Consider the following 23108-nt stretch of genomic DNA (forward strand, 5'->3'; position numbering starts at 1 on the left):
AATATACCTGTAAGTATATTTTTTCACCTTTTAAAAATTTTCAACCTGAATGGCCAGACCAGTTCCCTCAAATAATCAAAGGGAACCTCTAGTTCCCTTACACTTTTAAATGGCCTTTCCTTTTATTTTTCTGACATGAGGAACTGTTAATTATTTCTAGGTGGGTAGTATAAGAAGGTAAACATGAACAGAACACATTTCCCTAACCTTGTGATTTTTATAATGCAGCAATTACAAAGGGCAGAGATAGAGAGCCAGGGTGACTATTAGGGTTTTAATGATTACACATGTTTTTCCCCAACATGCAGAGCTAGAAAGACTGAACAGTGATCTAATCCAAATCCACAAAAGACAGCAGCTCGTCTATATAGCTACAAGTGTCAGCTTCCTTCCTCATTCCAGGTTGTTTCCCAACCCATTTTTAGTTCACCAGAGCCATGGGTAAGGCTATGAGAAACCATGAGGACCAGAAACTTTATAAACCAAAACTGAGAATCCCTAACATCCTCCTCCAGAGTTAGTTTCACATCAAAGATAAACCACAGAAAGAGTGCCACTTGCTTCCTAGAGCTTCCCCGATTGTCACATTTCAGTTTAGACCTTCTACAATATCCTTAAGTTCATAAAACAAGAACTTTGCCACAGAGACTAGTACAACAGTCACACTTCTTGAACTTAAGACTGTGACCCAGGCCACTTAGCCACAGACATTAAGAAAATGGAATGCCGAGAAACCAGAGGCTACCGATAGGAAAATGGCTGCAAAAAGCAGGATACTTGTAACTCATTGGGAAGGGGGGAAGGGGCCTGAAATTATGTGATTTGGGGCAAGGTTAAATTCCAAAGAGATAGACAAAGGAATGAAACTGCTGGCTACTAATTTTCACTAATATTGCTGGTACTGATAACAGTTACATTAACAGTTGTTAACAGTGAATATAGATGACATCTGTACACAGAACTATCAATTCCATGCTTCAAGTTAAATAATTCAAATAATGTATAAACTACTAATAACTAGACTACTAGACCAGCAGCCAAATACCATTTATGTCTGTATAAAACTATACAGTTGGATTTAATCATGAAGTCTCTGGATAGCTAGCTCTGGATTGTTCCACCTTCTTTTAAATTCCTATTGAACATAATTCTTCAAAAATTAAACACAAAAATGTCTTTCAAAGTGCTCTCTCCCAGACAAATATATTTTTAAGTGTATATTCAAAGCCAGAAGTTTTTTCAATAGTAAAAGAAAAAACAATGTACAATTGACAGAACCACCCAACAAGCCCCCAAGCACATATGGTACACTTTGATCATGTGACTGAAACTGACAGTCTTTTTACAAATATTCTGAAAGCTTTCTTCTTTTCTAATGTAATTAACATGAAAACAAAGATAGCAGTTTAATCAAATTATAAAGACCAAAAACATTTATGTATCAAATTTAAATTTCAATTAGACTATATAATGATTTGTCTTTGGTACCTGAAAAGAATTCATTTACAGAATTACTGAATTTGAGCTGGGATGAAACCCCAGAAATTATCTAACCCAGTCCCCCATTAGCTGGAAGAGTATGAGATAAAAGGACCAGACTAGCTATGACTAAAACTCCAGTCAAGTGCTCTATATTACCTACCACTTTCAATCTTTTAACTCACAAAGCTTAGCATATTTTTTAATATAGTCCATATATGCAATGTCTTTTCAAATAGTCTTCATCCTTCCTTTAATATTCAAGAAAGTATTTTAATTAACTTTATGTCTCAATCTAATGGTTTTCTCTCCATAAACTAATGACCTTAGTTAGCATTTTGTGTAATTTGTTAATAGCCTCCTACATTTTGGAGGGGAAGTATAACCATTCTTTAAAACATCAGAATGACAATCCCAATTTATTTTCAATATAGTATAGGCAAGTAGAAAAGGTGGCCTGTCAAATCCCAGAAACGAGTGTGGTACCAGCACTGCCACAAGCAAGAAAACAAAAATCCACTTTCTTCTCTTTAGCACTAACCCACTAAATGATGTAACAGAATATTCTCCTTTCATATTTTTTCCTCCACACAGTATCATGTACTTGCACTTACATAAAACTGTATTTTTTTAAACATTTTCAAGCTTATGATATTTGTGACACATCAAACAGCCAAAGTCTACTCGTCTCTTCTGTTCAAAATATACCTATAAATCAAAACCTAAGAGGTTGAAATTAAATTCTCAACTTTCCACCCAGTCTGAATTATTCTGCTCCTAATTTTGCCCAAAATTGTCAACAGCTTTTTCTCTTTAAGGTAAAAAGAAATTATCACATAGGTCACTCCAATGAGTGATTTGTAAATACAAATCACTGCAAACAGTAAGATGTTCACTTTCCCGGGGTTAAATAAGTGATTAGCTCTGAAATGGCAATCCGAACTTTATAAAGTCCAACTTTTTTGCAAAACTATGAAGAATTTAAATGACTAGCTAGCACTTCTTTTAAGAATTCATCCTACTCAATGCAGTGGCAAAACATAATTTACCTTTCAGAATAATGAGAGAAAAAGAACATAAGAATAGTGATGTACAAACTGAAATCAAATTGAGATGGCTAAACTCTCAGAATACAAAAGTTTAAAATTTCATTGCTAAATAACTAAAAGACCAAGCAGCAATACACTTTTAAAGTGCCGTGGGCCCTATATTATATTTAAAAAATTAATATTTATTTCAGTTTATTTCATTAAGATACTATTCAGAATGAATAAACTTGTTGAAATGCAAAGTCATTTTCTACTACTGCTACTTAAGGTTCTCAGAATTCTTTCAAGATCCAACAATGTTCAAGGCAACATTAAGTCTGCATGTGGCCAAAAAAAAAAAATCAAAACTATTTACTTTCAATTTACTGCCTAGTTTCTCCTTTATTAATTCTGTAAAAAAAATTCATTGCTAATTTTGGGTAAAATGGTGATAGAACTGGTTGGGTCTGATGACAAAAGAATACTTTCCTGATATTTTTGGTAATACTTTTTCCAAGCAAAAAATAATTGAAGTACGTATCTAAAATCAAAGCTAAATTCACACAGTAATACATCCAATTCAATGTTTACTCTGTAATGCAAGGAACCTATGCTATTACTAAGCAGATCCAATATTGCACGACTACATCCAAAACACTCAGGAAAAATGTAATGTGACAACATAAAGAACAGTCCCCCCATAACTGTTTATTAGAATGTGAACATATTCCAAATCAGTAACTAAAAAAAAAGAAAAAAAATCAAGTTACAGAGCATGCTTTTTAAAATACAAAGTAGCAATTTACAAACAGATAATAGTAGCTTTATAACCAATACACTAAAATAAAATGGCTACAGAAGAAAACTAAAATGACTGACCACAGCAATGCCTTCCGTGTGCCCCACACGTCATGAGCACCGCAAGAAAAAATATTAACTATGAAACATAGTAATCTATGCAAGCCCACACACATATTTTTGTGATATATCACCATCCTGAATAGTATCACTTCAGTTAACACAACTTTCAGAACACTGCAGAATTTAGTGCTTAATATTATCCACAAGAAAGTAAAACAAAATATTAGTGTGCACATTTCTGAATGAGAAACTAGTTGCTCCATTGATTTCAATAATGTAGTGGAAGAAAATTATCTGAGGTTTGTACAATGCCTAAATACATTCTATTTAAACTCAAGGTACTATTTCATCTTACATACTAAAAGAATACATGCCATTAAGTGGTAATACTTGAGCAGAAATTAACCTCTTACTGTATTCTTTAGACATACTGAAATCAGATATTTAACCTGACTATATTCCTTAATATAACTGCAAAACTCAAAAATCAGCTTTGTTAAAATATTATCCATGCTTGCTGGTGGATATGATAATAAAACTAAGTTGCATTTCACTTACTGGGAGGTTTTTAAAACAAAATTAACTCTGATACGACGAGCATTGAATCAGTTATTGCCAGGGCAATGAAATGCCACCTAATCTACTGCTGGGAAATCAGCTGAACAGTCTGGGTTGCCTAACTGCTGCCAGAGGCGCCCCAGGTGGGCTCCACCGGTCTCAGCAATTCCCGCCTGCCAGGCAGCATTATGTACCACATGGCCCCATAACCGTAGAGCTACTGCAACCACGACAGTCTTTTTGTGTTGGTAATTCTTGTCCAGAAAAGTGCCCCCTTCACTAATCAACTTTGATGCTTACAAAAATTAAAAAACAAAATTTATTAAGCTACATAACCCTATTAAGGCATTTTAGAAATCGACTTCCAGAATGGAAAATTTTCAAGCTCTCAAAATCGTTCTATGATTACAGGGCAATTCCTAGATCTGTGAAAATATACACTGCACTGAGAGAAGAGTGTATTAATTATAAGTTGCTCTGTGGCAAAATGATAGCTTATTTCTAAAGTCTTAGTTTGATTTGATCAAGACCTAGGTCTGAGCTTCAAGTGATCAAGTTCTACAGTGACAGGCTTCCATGATGAAAAGTAAACAATAACTGGGAATCCAAACATTCAGTTTATTAAACTAAGGCTAGTGAAGCCATCGCATGAAAAAAAGCTGCAGTCATTCGGGACAAGTGGATGATTTTATAAAGCAAAATCAAAGACTTAAGACATGGGAAAAAATCATTAAGTATGAGGAAGTAATAAAACACAAAAGTGACCACAAGAATTACAAATATATTTAAATCTCAGACCTGGGAAATGGACTATACACAGCCTTCTAGGGGAGAAGACAAACGCCTTATATGTTCTGACAGCACTGCACCTTTGGCTTGTTTTCAGTGGTTGGTGGAACATGAATAGGAACCACATTGTTGCTTGGAGACATGTCATTTTCACGTCTGTCTGACATTTGCTTCTGGGAAACAATGCGGTATATCTCTGAGTAAAAAGAAGAAGCAGCATATTCAGTATGAAAAGCCCCATCAATAGAAAAGATACACAGAAGTAGGTAAGATTTGCAAGAAGAACTACAAATCAGACAATGCATAAAGTTTTATATTCAAACAGCAGTTGATTGGACTCAACTTATTATAGCAATTTTCTTTAGGATAAGAGAAATAGAAGTGTTCCATTTCACAGGGTAAAATTCAACCAACTAGTTAAATAAATCTTGGTTTAAACAGATTACACAGTTTGTAGGCTTAGATCTAAATTAAACTGAGTATTTGCAGCTGGCTGTTATCAAAGGAAAAAACCTATATATTGACATTGTACCACAAAAATAATAAACAAAATAAAACTGCACTATTAGATACAGCAGGTATTTTTCTTTGTGGCATAGGGAAGAACTTCACAGCATTCCAAAAGATTCTTGGAAGAGGCAAAGAGTATGTTCACTAGGACCTCTTGAATTATAATGCAATAATTATTCGAAACAGGAAACTAAGATTTCATGACATGTAACCTAATTGTTTTTCTGTCTACCTCCCTCCATATACATTAAACTTTATAAGAACAAATATTGCAACTCCATCATAAAACAGAAGAGTTTAATAAGTAATCAACTGGATGAATGTTATTAACTTCCTCTACTGCAACTATCTTTTTTACATTGCCTTGCCCAAAGTACTTCCATCTCCACAGAGAATGCATATTATTTCAGTTCTCCCAGTGCTCCCCCAAATAAAATGCAACTCAAAAGGTAAGGGACAAATTGTCATGACGTACCTCTTATTGTAATGTACTTTGAAGGACACAAACGCATTCTTATGAAAGACACTTACGTATCTCTCCCTAAAATTGTTTAAAATGAATTTATCGTGAGGAAAGACAAATCCAGAGGAGGAACATACTTTAAGATAACTGTACAAGACTTTTCAAAGAAGGTGTCATACATTTAAAAAAATGGAGATAATTTTCCTATATCTGATTTGTCTGAAGGCAGTAAACATTTATTTAAATTAAATATTCAAAGTCCCAACTCACTTCATTTGCAGCATTCCAAGTGCCAGTAAGAAGTTGTGTCAAGTGACCTCTATTTGAAACAGTGTCAGATAAAAAACAATTCCATCAATATTATGTATGATCCTTTACCAGATCCTATGTTTAAAAACTAAGTCTTTAAAGGGCACAATTGGAATATGAACTACAATCCCTGCAATTTATTTTGCAAAAATTGAGGAAAAAGGAGGGGGGAGTATACATACATATACACACCCGCAATATGGCAGAATGTTAGTGACTGATGTATCAAGAAGGGTAGATGGGTATTTACTGTATTCTTTCTGTAATATTTGAAAATTTAAAGACTGTCACATTATGTACTCAAAATGAAAAATTAGAATAATACTTCCAAAATGCTCCAAGAATATAATAACTAACTGCAATGTATGGCCATCATTCTGGATTCTAATTTGAACTATGAAAACTGATTTAAGACAAGAAGCTTGGGTAATAAATGTTAATAAAGTATAGATGCCAATTTTTATGTGTTTTTGTTGTTATGGGTTTAAGTCCTATTATTTTAGTTACACATCATGAAATGCTTATAAATGAAAAGCTGTAATACTTGGGATTTGCTTCAAAATCATGAGGGAGGAAGCAGGTAAAAGAAAGACTGGCTATGAACTGTGGGTTGCTGATATAGCTACATGAGAATTTGATACAATATACTTTGGGTGTGTTGAAAACTTGGTAACAAAAAGTTAAAGGAAAAAAATGAATTAATCAAATACATATCTGAGAAATGAGTTTTTAATTTGGAGGGTTGGAGGTTGAAGAAAAAATTAAAATACAATAAAGAATGCTAGGTTACCAATTAGCTTTAACAGATACGACAGGGATAAGAATTCATTTAGATTCTTTTCACTGAAAAGGGAGGTGACTGGAATGTATCAAAGGTACAGAGGAAAAAAGTCATTCAATCAAGATCGTGGCTAAGAAATAAAAATAATCAATTTACAGTAAAACTATGCCATTTATTCTTTGTTCTTTGTTTTCTCTCCAATCCCAAATTGGCTAGCTCTTCTTTTTCAGGTGCAAAAGATTAAGGGACTCTACAAATTGTTTTGGAAGATAAGTTAGGAGAATCAAAACAAAAAATGTATTTTACAGGTTCTTAAATGAAAAGCAAATACTGGAAGATGGAAAGGCAGAGTTATCAGAAAACACAAAGGTAAATAAAGAGATCTCATTACAAAGCAAGAAATCTGAGCTGTGTTGTGTAACTGCAAGTTCTGCATACTGTTTAGTAGGAATGGATAACTGCTATATTTGCTCCACACTCCAAAAAACATGTCCACTAATAAAAATGCCAACAGTGCAATAAACCAAAGAAAATGGTCAAAAAATTAGAATTTTTTTCTTTCAGAGAATGATCCCTACGAGACTCCACAAACAATTTAAAGTCTCTAGTGACTAGATGTGTCACACACACACACACACACACACACACACACACACACCAAAACTTTGATAAGAAAATCGGAAGCAGGTAACTTGTAGCTGGCATCTGATTAAATGATATTTAAGTGGGGGGTGTGGGTGAGAGAGGAATGAGGACTAGTAATCTACTAAATGAGATGCAAATACTTTCCCAAATGTATAGTGATAAACCAAGTCCTATGCAGGCCCTTCAAGTTGTCCAAACAGAGGAGATTAGAAAGATGAATGCAAATGCACAATGTGATCCCTGGCTTGCTTTTGCTAATACACTAAGTGGAACAACTGAAACTCTGAATATCACCTGTAGCTATTAACCACTGATGTAATACTATTATCTAACTGATATTGTACTATGACTGAAATATTTTTGTTTTCAGAAAATGCTTAAATACACTAAGTGGAACAACTGAAGCTCTGAATATTACCTGTAGCTATTAATCACTGGTGTAATAATATTATCTAACTGATATTGTACTATGACTGAAATATTTTTGTTTTCAGGAAATGCTTAAAACCACTCAGGTTTAAGGGGCAACATGTCTTACTGTCAAGTGGTCTAGAATAAAATGTATATATACTTCAGGGGGAAAAAAAGCAGATGTAGTAAAATATCAACATTTGAAGAATAAGAGTGAAGGGTATTTGCAAATTTTTTCTACTATTACTGCAAATTTAAGTCTGAAATTGACAAAATCCAAAGTTAAAAGAAAAAAAGTAAGAGTATGAAAGTATAACAACATCCCTTAATCAAACTGAGGATGAAGAAAAGGCTGCACTGAAATTCAAGAGACTGGGCAGTCTAGAGATTCACTCACCCATGACTTAGCTGACAACCTCTAAAACATGCCATCAACAAAATTATGTCATGGAGTTACTATCAAGTTCATAGATATCAAGAATGCCATGGGTCTACTCTGAACAACATACACAGTCAACTTTGGAGTAAGGCAGGCAATTTTCTAACACATAAATTTGTGCTTTGAAATTAAAAAGCTATTTATTTTTTTCAGTAACACCAAAATACAGTGTAAATGTTCCCTTTACACAGCTAACACTAAAGGCAGAATTAAGCCTAACAAAGTTACAGTTCTCTTTCCTAGTTCTTCTGTGCATTAATATTTCCACTGTAATATAGAAAACAACAAACTTGCATGACAATACAGTCTAGTGTCACATGCAGTGATCTCTGATCCCATAGATGGGCAGTGAGATTTATACAGAAAGCTGAGGAAATAGTGAATAGAGAGAAAAACGGTACTAAATAAAGCTAACATCTGTTGTTAACAAACCAAATTAAATTAAGCAATAAACAAAAGTTCAATCTATAATGAATTTTAACAGAGTGTTCTTCACCCTTAAGGGCAAAGTAGTTTCAATATTAAGGTTCAGTGTGTGTACACAAACATCATTGCTTGTTGATTAGTTCATGTCTGAGTAGACCATTAAGTTCAATATCACAAAAAGATGCAAAAGTTAACTATACATGAAGAAAAGATTTTACCTCATTTTCATTTAACATCAAAGTAAATGGGCTAGAAGAGAGCAGTATGGGCTAAAATTATAGCAGAAAGATTTTAAAAAATTTTAACAAGGATCGACTAAAGTTTTTTTCAAGTCAGATACTTAAAAGGTGTTAAAGAGACCTTCAAGGTTACTTTAACTCATTCATTTTAAGACATTATGAATCTGAAGACCGGGTAAATTTAATAACTTTAGTTATAATGAGAATAGGAACAAAATAGAAAAAAAATCTGCAACTCCTAGGTCTAAATTTAATACTCTCCATATTGATTTACTGTAAACTACCTAAGTGGGTTACAGAGGAAAAAAGCAGGAGACACAAACATTGCATATTTAATCAAATATTGTTTGCTTGAAATAATCTACAATGAAACTTGACACAGAAGATTTTAAATAGCATATATTAAAGACTATTCAACCTAAAAGATACTTTTGGTTACTCTAACAGAAAATTCTAATAAGTATGTTAACCACCAATATTTAGTTCATTTTTAATTAAATGGCTTAACTGCTATTAGTAACTAAGGCCTTAAATTGCTATTATTTACTGACTTATCAAATAATCACTATGTACTAAAAGCAGTTAAGTATTTTACATGTATGAAACCACTCATTCATTTTTTTGAAACCCCAAGTTTAACTATGACAGATAATTTTTTCTGTTCATTATAGACAAAAATTTGTAAGTCACAAACTATAAGTCACAAGACTTTTATAAGTCAAGTCAAAAAGCATCAGAAGTAAAAATAAAAACAAATCTCAAGTATGTATAAAATCAAACCCTATCTGAAAAAGAAAACAACAGAACTCTACACAAAGCCTAGTAAGTTAAGTAACTTACCTGAAGAAAGTAAGGCCTAGAAAGTAACTTGCCCAGATTACAGAGCTAATAATAAATGGAAGGATCAAGATGAGAACCAAAGTCAGGCAGGTTTCCACGTTCATGCTCTTAAATTCTAAGTTTTATATTCTATATATGTTTTAAAGATTTATTTATTTATGCACACAAAACTGGCATAAGTCCAGAGGTACAGAGGTGGTGAGAGGATTCACCAGAGACAGAGTGGGGAGCAGAACAGGCAGATCAACAAAGTACACTGCTGAGAGGGGAAGCGGGCAGCGGGCGAGACAGAAGAGGTCTGCCACACATGTGGGTCACCTCTAGGGCAGGGGATCAACTTGTACTGAAGCAGCTGCAGCTAGCGCAGGGCTGCGCCCTAATCGGTTGTGCCCTAAGGAGGGCCATCTAACATTTTTATAGTGAAATTAAGACAACACTCAAAAGTTAAAATGTATCCTCTAATAAAAATGTTACATACAAAATATAAAAATCTTGTTATATTACAGTGACACCTATTTAATCATTTCTCCACATAAATGCTTTAGACCACTATGTAAGACTGTAGTATGTATTAAAACTAAGCTTTAAATCGTAAGTTCTTAAATGTAGCATAAAATTTTAAATTAGTTAAAAAACCCACCAAAGTACTTATTAGTGGATCGAGATTAAACTTGAGAAGTTCTAACATCTAATTCTAATAATGCGTCAGGGTAAATATGAGTTAACACAAAATGTCTTATCCTTGAGGTTGACTTAGATCTGCAAATCCACATTCTAAAACAGCACGAACTTTTTTCCTTTCCCACTGCTTATTTAAACTCTCTACAAGCATCACTGGCCTGTTTCCCCCTTGCTGCTGCTTCTATATAGTATGGCAGAATTTTACCTTTTTTTATTTAAAGAGTACATTTTTTTTTTCATTTAAAATATATTCCTCCCTACTGTTTCTCCAAACATAACAAACAAGAATGCCTTTTCTTTACTGATTTTCAAAAGGGCATTTATGTCTTTCCATAACCAGGACTTCAAAATGTATTAAAGTACACTTAAGCATTACTTTGTGCTTGTAACCATGACGTGTACAATACATGGACTGAGGCAATAAAAATAGATAAGTTTTAAATATTTTTCCCCACTATAAACTGAAGATTTAAAATGACTAAAGCTTAGCAAGCAAGGACTATAACCAATTTTCTACTCTAAACAGCTTTTACTATAGTAGCTCTCAAATAATACTTGTTCTCAGAGTTTTGGAGTTGTTTAGTTTCCAGATTAAACAAACTAACTTCCTAGGACTTCCAATTCTCACAATTTTAATCTGAAAATGCAAGTCTCACCTGTCAGAATTGTCTGAAAAGCAGCTTCTACATTTGTAGAGTCTAGAGCCGACGTCTCAATGAAAGACAAACCATTCTTTTCTGTGGAAAACAAAAAACTTCAGTCTTGTCAAATTTTAACACAAAGGACGTGATTCACTCACGTCTTCAAAAGAAAATTAACAGAACCTTCTAAAACCTAAGATTTCTCCCCAACTTCTTAACTAGGTAACTAATTGTTATCATTCTAGTAACACTTTAGCAAGTTAGCATTTAGTGAGAAATTTTCATTGGCTTCTTAATTAAAATACTCATTACATCTGGCAAACACTATTCAAAATGTAGTAAAATTACCAAGTATCCAGCTACTTCCATCCCTACTTTCCTCTCCATCTACCATATAACTATAGGATGAACACAGAATACCATAATTTTATAATTTTATTTTAAAAACTGTTATGGAAAATTTTATACACAACATAATCACTAGTGAAAAGTCAAAACCTTACTAGCAAAATGTGCCTTATAGTAGAATCTCCCTCCCAGAATGGAGGGGCAAGAGCTAGGCAGATCCTCTATATAGTCAAAAGATGTCTAGCTCCTAAGCAGCTACTTCTCTGATGGTCCTTTATACTCCTGGGCCACTATTCTTCAGTCCCCCATAGAGCAGCTTTGGTAAAAGGAGACATAATGGAAAAAGAGACGAAGCACAAAACTAACTGATACATTTCATCTACACCCCCTTTCCAAGGAGAGAAAAGATGGTATTTTATTCAATTTTGACAAAATGCTAGTGTTTTATGACTCCCAAGCTAATAAGCAAAAGAATGATATTGCCCATCACAAACTTTTAAAACTACCCTTGCTGAGCATTCATGCTTACCTTTCTGAAACTTATAACCAATTACCCTCACTGGGAAGACATCAAAACAGCAAGATATAACAATAAGAAACAGAACCATAGCAGTATCATGGAATTTGTATCACTAACCTGCAAATGCTCTTGCTTCATCTGTAGGAACTGCCCTGAGATGACGCAAATCACTCTTGTTTCCCACAAGCATGATAACAATGTTACTATCAGCATGATCTCTCAGCTCTTTCAGCCATCGCTCTACATTTTCATACGTAAGATGTTTAGCAATGTCATAAACCAATAAGGCACCTACAGCTCCACGATAGTAGCTGAGTAAAGAAATATATTTAACTATTAGAAAACCACAGATGGACATGAGCACCAAGAACTAAATATTTGGGGTTTACACACACACACACATTTTTTAAAGCACACTTATAAATTTATAAACCCTAATCCTGGAATTCTTACATGGAATCAATGTTCCAGTGGCAAAAACCTGCTAATTCACTTGATAGCAATCTCTTTCACAGAACTTAAAAACTATACTCACGCTGATGTTATAGCTCGGTATCGCTCTTGTCCTGCCGTATCCCAAATCTGTGCCTTTATTGTTTTACCATCAACCTGGATACTTCTAGTTGCAAATTCTACTCCAATGGTGCTCTTGCTTTCAAGATTAAACTCATTTCGGGTAAATCGAGACAGGAGATTACTCTTTCCAACACCAGAATCTCCAATAAGGACAACTGTAATGTAAAGACAAAGAACTTAATGTCAGATGAATGAAGCAGACAAATTCAGAATTATCATCATGCTTTTAAAGCAAAACAAACCAGACCTTTTTTAAAAAGGGCTGGGAAGGCCTTCCCTGGTGGCGCAGCGGGTTAAAGCACAGCACTGAGAATCTAGAGCCACTTCCGCATGAGTTCGATTCCCACCTGCCCCGGATGTGACCACATGGCGTGGCAGACCTCTCCTGACCCGCCCGCTGCTCCCCTCAGCAGTGTACTTCGTCGATCTGCCTGTTCTGTTCCCCGCTCTGTCTCTGGTGAAGCCTCTCACCGCCCCTGGGCCTCTGGCCTGTACCCCAGTTCTGTATGCACAAATAATCTTTAAAAAAAAGGGGGGGGCTGGGATATAGAAGAGTAATTTCTTGACCTGTTACCAATCAAAATCACCAATAGAAATCACCAATAGATTGTAACCAATATACTCTCTGGTTTTAAATGTGCAAACTTAACCCTATTTAATCTGGTAGATCCACTAGGCACTGATGACAGCAAATACACTAATTACTATCAATGCTACACCAATCTTAGTATTTTAGAAAGTAGTAATATAAAAGATAAACCCTAAACCAAATGAACAATATGCAATATTAAATGTTTAACAGGGCCTCTCTGGTGGTGCAAGGGGTTAAACTGCAGCATAATCAAGCTATCAGAGGCTCTGCAGCATAAGTTTGATCCCTGGCCAGGGGGCTGACCTACACGGCACAGCAGACCTCTCCTGCCTTACCCGCTACTCCTCAGAAGCTATTTCAGTATATCTGCCTGTTTTTTTTTTTTTAAAGATTTTATTTACTTATACATACAAAATTGGTATACAGGCCAGAGGTATAAAGGCAATAAGAGGATTCACCAGAGACAGAGTGGGAAGCAGAACAGGCAGATCCATGAAGTACACTGTTGAAGGAAGCAGCAGACAAGACAGGAGGAACACCATGTGGGTCACCTCCCTGATTGGGGATGGAACATGAGCTGAAGCAGCTGTGGCTAGCATTGCAGTGCTGTGCTTTAACCTGTTGTGCCACCAGGGAGAGCCCCATCTGCCTGTTCTGTTCCCCACTCTATCTGGTGAATGCTCTTATTACCCCTGCACCCGTACTCCAGTTCTTGTATGCATAAATAAATCTTTTTTTAAAAATGTGTCAAGACATAAAAACAATAAAGCATGTCAGTGGGTATTAGGAAAGAAAAAACAAGTTCTACCTAGTTTCATCAAAGACTAGGTGTAACCTCAGTACTCAAACCTAGTTAGAATGAAACACTTAACATGAAGCATTAGGTTTATAAACTCTGCCACCCAGATCACAGAAACTCTAATCCTTTTGTATTTATCAGATTGGCAGAAAGCTAGAGAACCATCCATGACTCAATTCTGACTTATTGTGAGTCAAGGCCAAAAAGCAAAGGAGGGCATACACTTTCACTTAACAGCTTCATGATTTTTCTCCCTAAAACAAGGTTTAATAAATTTATTTCCTATGATTAATATAAGAGGCAGTTGTTTGTTTTAACTAAGTATGTGGAGATTCTTTTTTCACCCAAGGCAATATTAAGAATTTCAAAAATAGTAGGTAAATAGTTAAAGCATTTCTATCTGAACTTAGAGAGCTAGATAACATTTTTTCTTCTTGAAAAACTTTATTTGGTTACTTCTGAAAATATTATACTTACTCGTAGTGTTAACTACTAATACTTTCCCTAACTTTTTACTAGCTGAAAGATTTAAACACCTGATAAAAAGGCAAACAGGCACAAACAATACCAAAAAGAAAGACCAGGCCTTATACAGTATGGGATTTGATGGTGGGGGTGGAGTGGGAGGTAATAACTAAGAGAGCGCATTGCACTCTGGTCAGAGGGCAAAGAAAGTCCATTATGCATTCTTTCCTTGCCACAAGAGCGAATATAAGCTGGCTTCTGCACAGGCTTGCAAGGAGTACATTATAAAATGCGTATCTTTCTGGTTTCTTCTATCAGTTGATTCAGCAAGAACTTGTCCAGGAGGTAGCAACTCCATGCAGCAAAAGAATTATTTTTAATTATAAAGTCATTTAGAGAGAGGGGCAGATTCCCCAGTTCTTGTACACATAAATAAATCTTTTTTAAAAAGTCCTTTAAAGAGGTACCAAACGGGGCCTCTCTGGTGGTGCAGGGGTTAGTCTCAGTGCTATCAGGCTATTGCAGCATGAATTCAATCACCAGCCAGAGAGCTGACCCACATATGGGGCAGCAGACCTCTCGTCTTGCCCGCTGCTCCCCTAAGCAGATATTTTAGTAGATCTACCTGTTGTACTCCCCACTGTCTTTAGTGAATCCTCTCACCTACTGCAACTCTGGCCTATACCCCACTTCTTCTATGCATATTTTTTTTTTAAAAAAAGAGATACCAAAGGTATTATGGCAAGTACAGATATAGTAAATACTTTAGTTATCAGAAAGATGTTAAGGTCATGAAATAACATATAAAAAACATTGCATTTCCAATTTTATAGGATGGTTAGTTGATATGTTAGTTTCCAAGGTCCACCATTCTGGAAGTGATCCCAATTTCAGCAGTAGAGTCTACCAAATTGATAGAGTACTTCCCTGTTGCATCTTAGCGGCAAAGAGGCTGGATATTCTGCTGAAGAAACCTCTATATAAGTTCTGGCCCCACATCAGTACTGAGTCATAAAAGCCTTATTTGAAGTGGAAATAGGGAAGGGAAAAAACAAAAAAGAGTATTTCTACTTCATAGGTACTCGTGCATCCATCAGTAAATTCAGGAGCTAGTAAAGCCAAAGTGCAAGTCTCTAGAACGACAGTCTTTGGAAAATAACTCAAAGAATATCCATTTTCTTCCCCTCTGGCCTTCACTTTGAGGATTATGTTCAGTATTTCCCCATCCTCAAATCTGTATGATGTTATAAGGATAGCCAAGTGAAAGCATTTCTTCCTTTGATGTAACCAATTTTAGCATTATAAAAATAGCATCCTTACCTGAAAATAATTCAAGACTCATGAATAGTTTATAAAGTAGTTATGTCAACCAGACATGCACAAGGCTGTCAGAATTAAAACTAACAACCTCCAAAGAATTATACCTTAAATGACAGAAGATACTGTTCTCTAAAAAACTGTGCTACCAAGATGCTGAGAAAAAGACACAATAAGCAGCTTCTCTTCAGTTACCAAGGAAGAAACCAAATAAGAATTAGGGTAATAGTTAGGCTCACATAAAACATAAACTAGAATGTATTAAATTATCTAAGTAACCTAACAGTACTTAGTGGCTATAATTTCTAAAATACAAACCAAAAAACAGAAAGGTCACGGACTCATACAATTTCTAATCAAAATCATATTTCTCATAAAGATAACAATAGCTTGATTGCTTTTAAAAATATGACAAAATTATATTCTTTTATTTGATACAGCTCAGGGAAAAAAGTCTGCTTTCCATGGCCAGTATCTCAGGTATACTTATAAAATGTTTAAAGTGGAAGTACTTTTAACCTTCTATTTAGCATAGGTATAACAAATAACAGCATTTATATATTAAACACCTAGAGTATTTCTAAAATAACCTTATTTATCACCTCTTGCTGAATCAGCTGAATTTTAAGTATCATTTTTAATATCCTGTAGTAAATCTGGTTCATTATCAAATTAACATATCAAATACAAGACTGCTAAATGCCATAAAATATGTATTATTTATCAATTATTTTTGTAAAAATTTCCATTCTTTGGTGAGATTTAATTTTAGATATTCTCTTGTAAACTAGTTGCTGGATTGTACTGAACAAGTCAATCATTGTACATTAGCCCTGAAAGCAATCACCTAAAGGAATAACTGATAATGTTCACATTATAATTTTTATAAATAAACTTGCAGGTGTTTCTACTCTTTCAACTGTATTCCAATCTCAAAAAGTCTTTAAAATAAATGTATTCAAAAATATATAAATAAAGTTGACCTGCTATAGTAAAAACCACTTGATATGGATCATGTGCACAGGGGAAAGAATATTTCACTTTATAAGTGCTGTGCTGTAAATGGAAAATGCAATGACTAAAATAAAACTATTTAAAACTGACACCACGAAAATAAAATGTATTCCATAAGGATGAAGTCCAGACATGTTTTTCTGATTCAGCAGAACAAGTTGCTCAACTATAGTTGTGAAAGGAAAAACTAGTAAGATACAATATAGCATGTTCCTTATTATAGCTTCCAGTGACAATCAGCTGATGGTTACTTACTAGTGACCTTCAGTGAGATTGAAAAGAAAATGCTGTAAGTGACAGACCATGTAGACACATTTTCAAATATGTGACTTGGATTGATGTCTATCACAATATTTATAGATAGAACTAGGACTGAGGATTTCATGTACCACAGGTTAACCACATTATTGTGCACATACTTGTCGATTTAAAATAAAAAGTTCTTAAAATTAACTCCCTAAATTAACATCCCCACCTCTCCTCACCTCCCCCCCCACACACACCAGTTTATAACTATTGCCATGCTTTCCCCATATTAGATTCCCATTTGGATCCAATGGAAATCTAGACTAGATTCCTAGACTAGCCAAAACATCCCTTCATTTTCAAATGCTTAGTTACAAACTTATTTCCAATTCCCTCAACTAGTTTGCTAGGTCAGCTTCTCTGAGGAAAGTTGCAGCTTATCTAAATAGATTTACAGAATAAATCACTATAGAATGAAACCATTTTAATATAAAATTACTGTTCCTTTGTTTCAAAATAATGTTTAAAGATATTAGCTAAACAATCAGGATTTAAGTTTAAAAAAAAAAAAAGTGACTCATATCCTGTAAGAGCTTTACAAAAGTGAAAATCCTTCTCAGCAGATTTTTTTAAACACCCTATCTATAAACAGCATAATGGACAACAAAATAAGGCCATAACCCATGGAAACAAACAACACTTTTTTAAGTTCCTAGCTTTAAGGTTCTTTATCAACACCTAAATGTTTGTGTATTTATATAAAGATAAAAGGCTCAAAATTTGACATTACAGTAACTTCACATTATTTCTGTTTATTGAGTCCTTGCAAAAGCTAAAATTTACAACCAACCCAATTTAATTCTTATTAAAGTTTTGTAAGGTAATAAATTTCCTTTTTATAGTTGAAGGATTTGAAGCTTGAAAAAAACTAACTTCCCCAAGGTTACAAACCAAACTTACCCCTGAATCAGTTTATCGGGGCTTATGTATTTGAAAGCTCTGTGTTCTCAATCATTGTAGGATGGTCAAATCCCAGAAAGTTAAAATTTCTTAAATTAACCCAGGATTATAAACTGCTACTATTAACGCAACAAGAGTTAATATTTTCTGTGGGGAAAAAAATGGCTTTCTACAACCAACATTCAAGTTCCAAACCAAACAGGAGAAACATGAATTTACCTTGTTCTAAACTAGATACTTCAAAGGTAGGTAGCTGCCCACTACCTCTGTACCTTATTTTAAAAAACAAATTTCCCGTATTGGTTACACCTGTGTCCAGAGCCACACTTAAGTCACCTTCACCTGATCTCAGAAGCCTTCCAGTACTGCAAACTAATTCACACTACTCCTTTCCTTACTGGTAAAATGCAGTAAATACCTTCTGTCAAAACTTTTTTCCACGAGGGGTGGGTATGGATGCTAAAGGTACGCACCCTATATAAATACAATATTATAGATCTGAGAAGTGAAGACAGGACCCGTATATTCATTGCTATTATCCCAAGATTTTCAATGTGCTGCTAAAAACCAAAGACATGTTTCCAGCTTCTTTTAGTCAATCATTCTCAACAATGAAAGGCAAAGTCAAAAACAGGCACCACGCTAACATTCTTTTAAAACTCCACCCTCCACTGTAAAGCTTTAATAGCAATGGCTTCTTCCTCCCTGGTAATGATCTTTGTTCAGCATAGTACTTATGGCTGCCCTCCTAATTCAGGAGCAGAGAAGGAGCACCAGAGCGAGCTCATTCACTAAACAAAAAGGCATTTACTGTACTTCTCATCCACAACTGTACCCTTTATTTTTGTTAATGAAAAACAGAAAAACCAGTCTTTTGGTTTATTTCCGGACTAACCAGTAAGCAATCCCTTCTCTCTACTTTCCATCCTTCAATGTTTTGTCCAAGGGCACTATAGGTTTTCCTCTATTAAATGCGATTTAAGAGCCCAAAACTCACTCCCTCCCCCCCACCTTTTGTGGAAAGGTATGTAGCCAACTAGGACTCTTCCCTTCCTGTTCTAAAAACACCACAAGGTTGAATCCGCCCAGTGTTGCAGCAGGAAGCGTCCAGTCCATAGTGATAAAGCAAGCTAGTATTTGTGCAGCGCACAACCTTTCCTGTTCAGGAACTGGGCCTTCAGGTCTGGCAAGGATAACAGCCACCACCCATCCGCAGCCCCTTCTCCCGAGCAGAGTCGAGAGTTATCCCGGGCAGGTTGCCGCTGGGTAGGGAGGGGAAGAGAAAAAAACCTAGGTGGGAAGTCACATCTGTCCGCCGGGTCACTGCGACAAGTGCGCGCAAGGGTGATGGACAACCCCTCTTGCCCTGCCCCCCGCCCCCACCCCCGGGGTTGCACTGGAGAGGAGGGAGAGCGCTGAACTACTTGGAGAGGGAAAGGTTGAACGGACCTACCAATCCCGGGGGCAGAAAGCGAGGACAGTGGGGAGGGTGCGAGTGGGGCTGCTGGCCCGCTCAGATTTTAACGAAAGCCCGGCCGGCGACGGAAAAAGATGGCTAAGAGAGGCGTCGGTTCGAGGGGAGGGGCTGTGAGGAGACGCAGAGGAGAGACTCGTTCGAGGGGAAAGGGCTAGAAAAAGACCAGGAGTGGGAGTCTGCGCCAAAGGAATGATGAGCGTAGGGAAGGGCCTGACTGAGGGGCACACAAGAAGAGGGAGAGAGGAAAGGCTTAAACTGAGGAGGAGAAGGCGCCAAGCCCGTGAAGAGATGGTGGGAGGGGCGGGCCCTTTGAAGGGGCCTGAGAACCCGCTGAGAAGACCAAGACGATTTAGGAGAAGGCAGCAGCGCTAAGGACAGAGGGAGGGGGTCTCAAGCTAGTGAAGGCCGGCTGGGAGGACGCCAAGAAACCGGTGTGTGGAGAGGAAATCCTATCTGAGGGGCTGAGGTGGCGACTGCAGGTCCAACCACCCAGAGAGGAAGGGGTGAGGAAGGCCGACTCCAGCGCAGGGGTAGCCGGCACGCGCGTCCCCCGGGAGTGTCCCGGCCCCCGAACGGGGGACTCGGTGTTGTGGGAGAGCCCACTGGCTCACCTTTGAAGAGGTAGTCGTACTCGTCGTCGCGGGTGCCCATTGCGCGGCCGAGGAGCCAAGGGGCGGGAGCAGCAGTGGTATCGGTGGGACCAGGGGGCGTCGCTGCAGGGGTAACCCGAGCACCGAGCTTCAGCTGCCGGACCTGGTAAAGAACCCCTCCCAGCTCCTACGCCACTTCCGGAAGGCTCCAGCCCCTAAGGAGAAGTACTTCCGGGGATGGTGTACCGCCCCTGAGACATGGCGATGCGCGCCATGATAGTTCTTGTTTAACTTCTCAGTCCCTCCTGGAGGGAGAAAACAGCCCTGGACTTCTAGCCGACTACACTCTTAACGGTAGCTCACCACCTCCATAGTAGCATCTCTTTCATTCCTCGCTGTGCCAAACCTGGAAGCAGGGCGCTGGGGAGCGCGACAGCCCCGCCTCCGAATGTTAGGTTCGCTGTTGGGGGCGGGGTTCTGTAAGGATTAGAAAGCCCTAGGTGGGTGCATACGCGTGGCGGTTCCATGGTGTAATGGTTAGCACTCTGGACTCTGAATCCAGCGATCCGAGTTCAAATCTCGGTGGAACCTACAAGCTCTTACTTTTTACATTTTTATTCCATTTATCAAGCCATCGTGCAGCAAAGACCTCAGATTTCCCCCTTCGTTCTGTACTGTCGCCCTGCTGTCTCCTAAAGACCCTTTTAACTTTGTTCTTTTTTTTTGAAGCCTAGGAACTCAGATTCAAATTTTATTTCAAAAGTTTTAGAGAAATTTGGTTCCTTTTTCTCGAATTTTCAACTTCCCACATCACTCATGGGCGGGTGCATCTCACGCCTTTTCTCCGGAAATCTCCCAAACTTATCTCCAGATGTCTTTCAGAGAACTTCGCCCACCCTCCTCATCAAGATTCATGAAGAACTTCTTGAGACCTTTGTCGTTCTCTAAATCGTTTACGTAATTATTTCATTTAACACAGAGAGTATGGATGGGAGTTTCTGTTTTAGAGGAAGTGTGGAGACCTACGCAAATTAGCCACCAAAGCTCATGCCCCAGGACCTCCCAGTATTTGGAGAGTTGTAATTCTAAAAAGCTTTCCCCCCTATATTGCCTCACACACCACCACCACCACCACCACCCCATAAGCCAACTCTCAATTTAAACTTTGGCTAGGACACCTGCGTTAGTAGGCAGAATAATGGCTCCCCAAATAATGACTTTCCGGCAGCTGGGATAGGTCAATACTTTGGGTTATGGCAAAGGAGAATTAAGATTACAGGTGGAGGCAAGGTTGAAGATCAACTTATCCAGATCATCAGAAGGGGCTCTTAAAAGTAGAAAAGATAAGCAAGGGAAATCAAGTGATGTGAGTTGTAGTCTTAGCCTTTATGGCTTTGAAGATGAAAGGAGGGGACCAGAAGGCTAGGAATGCAATGGTGTCTAGAAGATGAAAAAAACAAGGAAAGATTCTTCCCTAAGACCAGAAGGAACACAGCCCTAGTAATTTGTTACAGCAGCAATAGGAAATTAATATAATGTCATTTTCAATGCTTCCTCTATTGTATTGTAAAAGGGTGGTGCCCAGAAAAGGGGGAGGTTCTAGGTTCCCCATTCCACCAGAAGGAGGGTGGAGCTGAGTAAGGGGAGAAGCTAGAGAGAAGACTGAAATAGGAAAGAAGCAGGATGGAGAGCATGAAAGAGACAAACGGAGCAGAGAGACATGTGAAGCTGTATGGTTTTTGGTCCTGGACTGGTTGAAACAGATGTGGGTGAGAGATCCATGGGGAGGTTCACAGTGGCAGTTTTTATCCTGATTTTGATTTTGCTCTTTTTCTCCCAGACTTATCTGGCTGCTTTTGACCCTTTTCCACGGGTCCCCATTGGAAACTGCTTTAAACTTGTGGCAGGCTTTTGGGCCTTGCTTTGGGCCAGCACTGTTTGACTGAACTTTTATTCATGAGGGGATGGGTAACTTTGAGTACTTGATTTGAAATCTGTATTCTTTGTCTTTTCTGTATTGCACAATAATTATATTAAAATTCCTTTCCACTAAAGGGCTATATGTTTTGTCTTAATGTTGCAGACATCAGAACCTATTTAGAAAAGGCAGGTTTAGGGGTTCTGGGATGTCCCTCTTTCTGCCTTGTAACAGAATGAAGTGATAAAAGTCTTAACTAAGGCCCTACAATACCCTGTCTTGTGCAGGGTGTGAGCATTAACTACATTGGGGATGATGTACAACATTACTCAAGCAGCTGTTATATGTAGTTCTAATTATTTATAAGATGCAGTCCTGGTATTATTCAGTGGGTAGACAAAAATGGGTACAAGAAATGAAAAAATATCAATTATTAGACAGTCCTGAAGCTGTAACTAATAAGAGTTCTGGTGAGAAGTGTCAAAGTACATACAGACTGCCTTAATTAGGAAGAATTCCAAAAAGAGACAGAACTAAAGGAAGACGCAAGGAAGGAAACTCATTTTGGAAAGTTGGGGTAATAGGTGGTTAAGAGCATATTGATCAAAGCTATTCATGCCAGAAGAATTATTACAAACTTTTCCCTTTAAGTCATCTTTTTTCAAGATGTCTCCTGAAAAGGTCTAACAGTATACCTCAAAAGATGGAGTGCATGGCCAAATAAATTGAGAACCATACACTTCCTTTTAGAAGTTTCTAAGCTTGGCACATTGGCATTTTAAAGTCTTAATAGATACTCATTCTGTAGAAATTTTTTTTCTTAAACTGCATTGAACCATTACTTCCCAGATAGATGCGAGAACAAAACTTTTCTCATGTGGTACCTGTAAGTACTTCTCTTAACACTGCAAAATATCTATGGAAAAAGGAGTGATTGAAATAAACGTGATCTTATTACATTATGCAAGATTGGTGTAAAGAAAAAATTAGCAGTGTATCAAGTAGAAGGCTATTGCAATTAATCAGGTACAAACTATCAGAAATGGGTGCAGCTGTGTAAATAGAAAGGAAAGAAAGCAAAAATTATTGTAGAAAATAATGATGGGGGGCCCGTCCCTGGTGGTGCAATGGATTAAAAGCAGTACTTTGAAGTTGAAGCTGGCCATAGCTGCTTCAGCATGAGTTT

At 37.0% G+C, this 23108-nt stretch overlaps 1 protein-coding gene and 1 non-coding gene across 2 annotated transcripts; one reads left to right on the plus strand and one right to left on the minus strand.

Moving 5' to 3' along the window:
• Nucleotides 1-1184: 1184 nt before the first annotated feature.
• Nucleotides 1185-20186, minus strand: RAB11A (RAB11A, member RAS oncogene family). The gene is made up of 5 exons (XM_004687656.2): nt 20026-20186; nt 12504-12699; nt 12086-12279; nt 11116-11196; nt 1185-4911 (listed from the first exon to the last, which is right to left on the minus strand). Exons 1-5 carry the CDS (start codon nt 20063-20065, stop codon nt 4772-4774), a joined length of 651 nt encoding a protein of 216 aa, XP_004687713.1. The 5' UTR covers nt 20066-20186; the 3' UTR covers nt 1185-4771.
• A 337-nt stretch (nt 20187-20523) lies between these two features.
• Nucleotides 20524-20595, plus strand: TRNAQ-CUG. The gene has a single exon. It is a non-coding gene; the product is annotated as a tRNA-Gln (tRNA).
• The last annotated feature ends 2513 nt before the right edge of the window (nt 20596-23108 follow it).

The sequence above is a fragment of the Condylura cristata genome, unplaced genomic scaffold, assembly GCF_000260355.1.
Source record: "Condylura cristata isolate star-nosed mole 26May11 unplaced genomic scaffold, ConCri1.0 scaffold00023, whole genome shotgun sequence".
Taxonomy (NCBI): domain Eukaryota; kingdom Metazoa; phylum Chordata; class Mammalia; order Eulipotyphla; family Talpidae; genus Condylura; species Condylura cristata.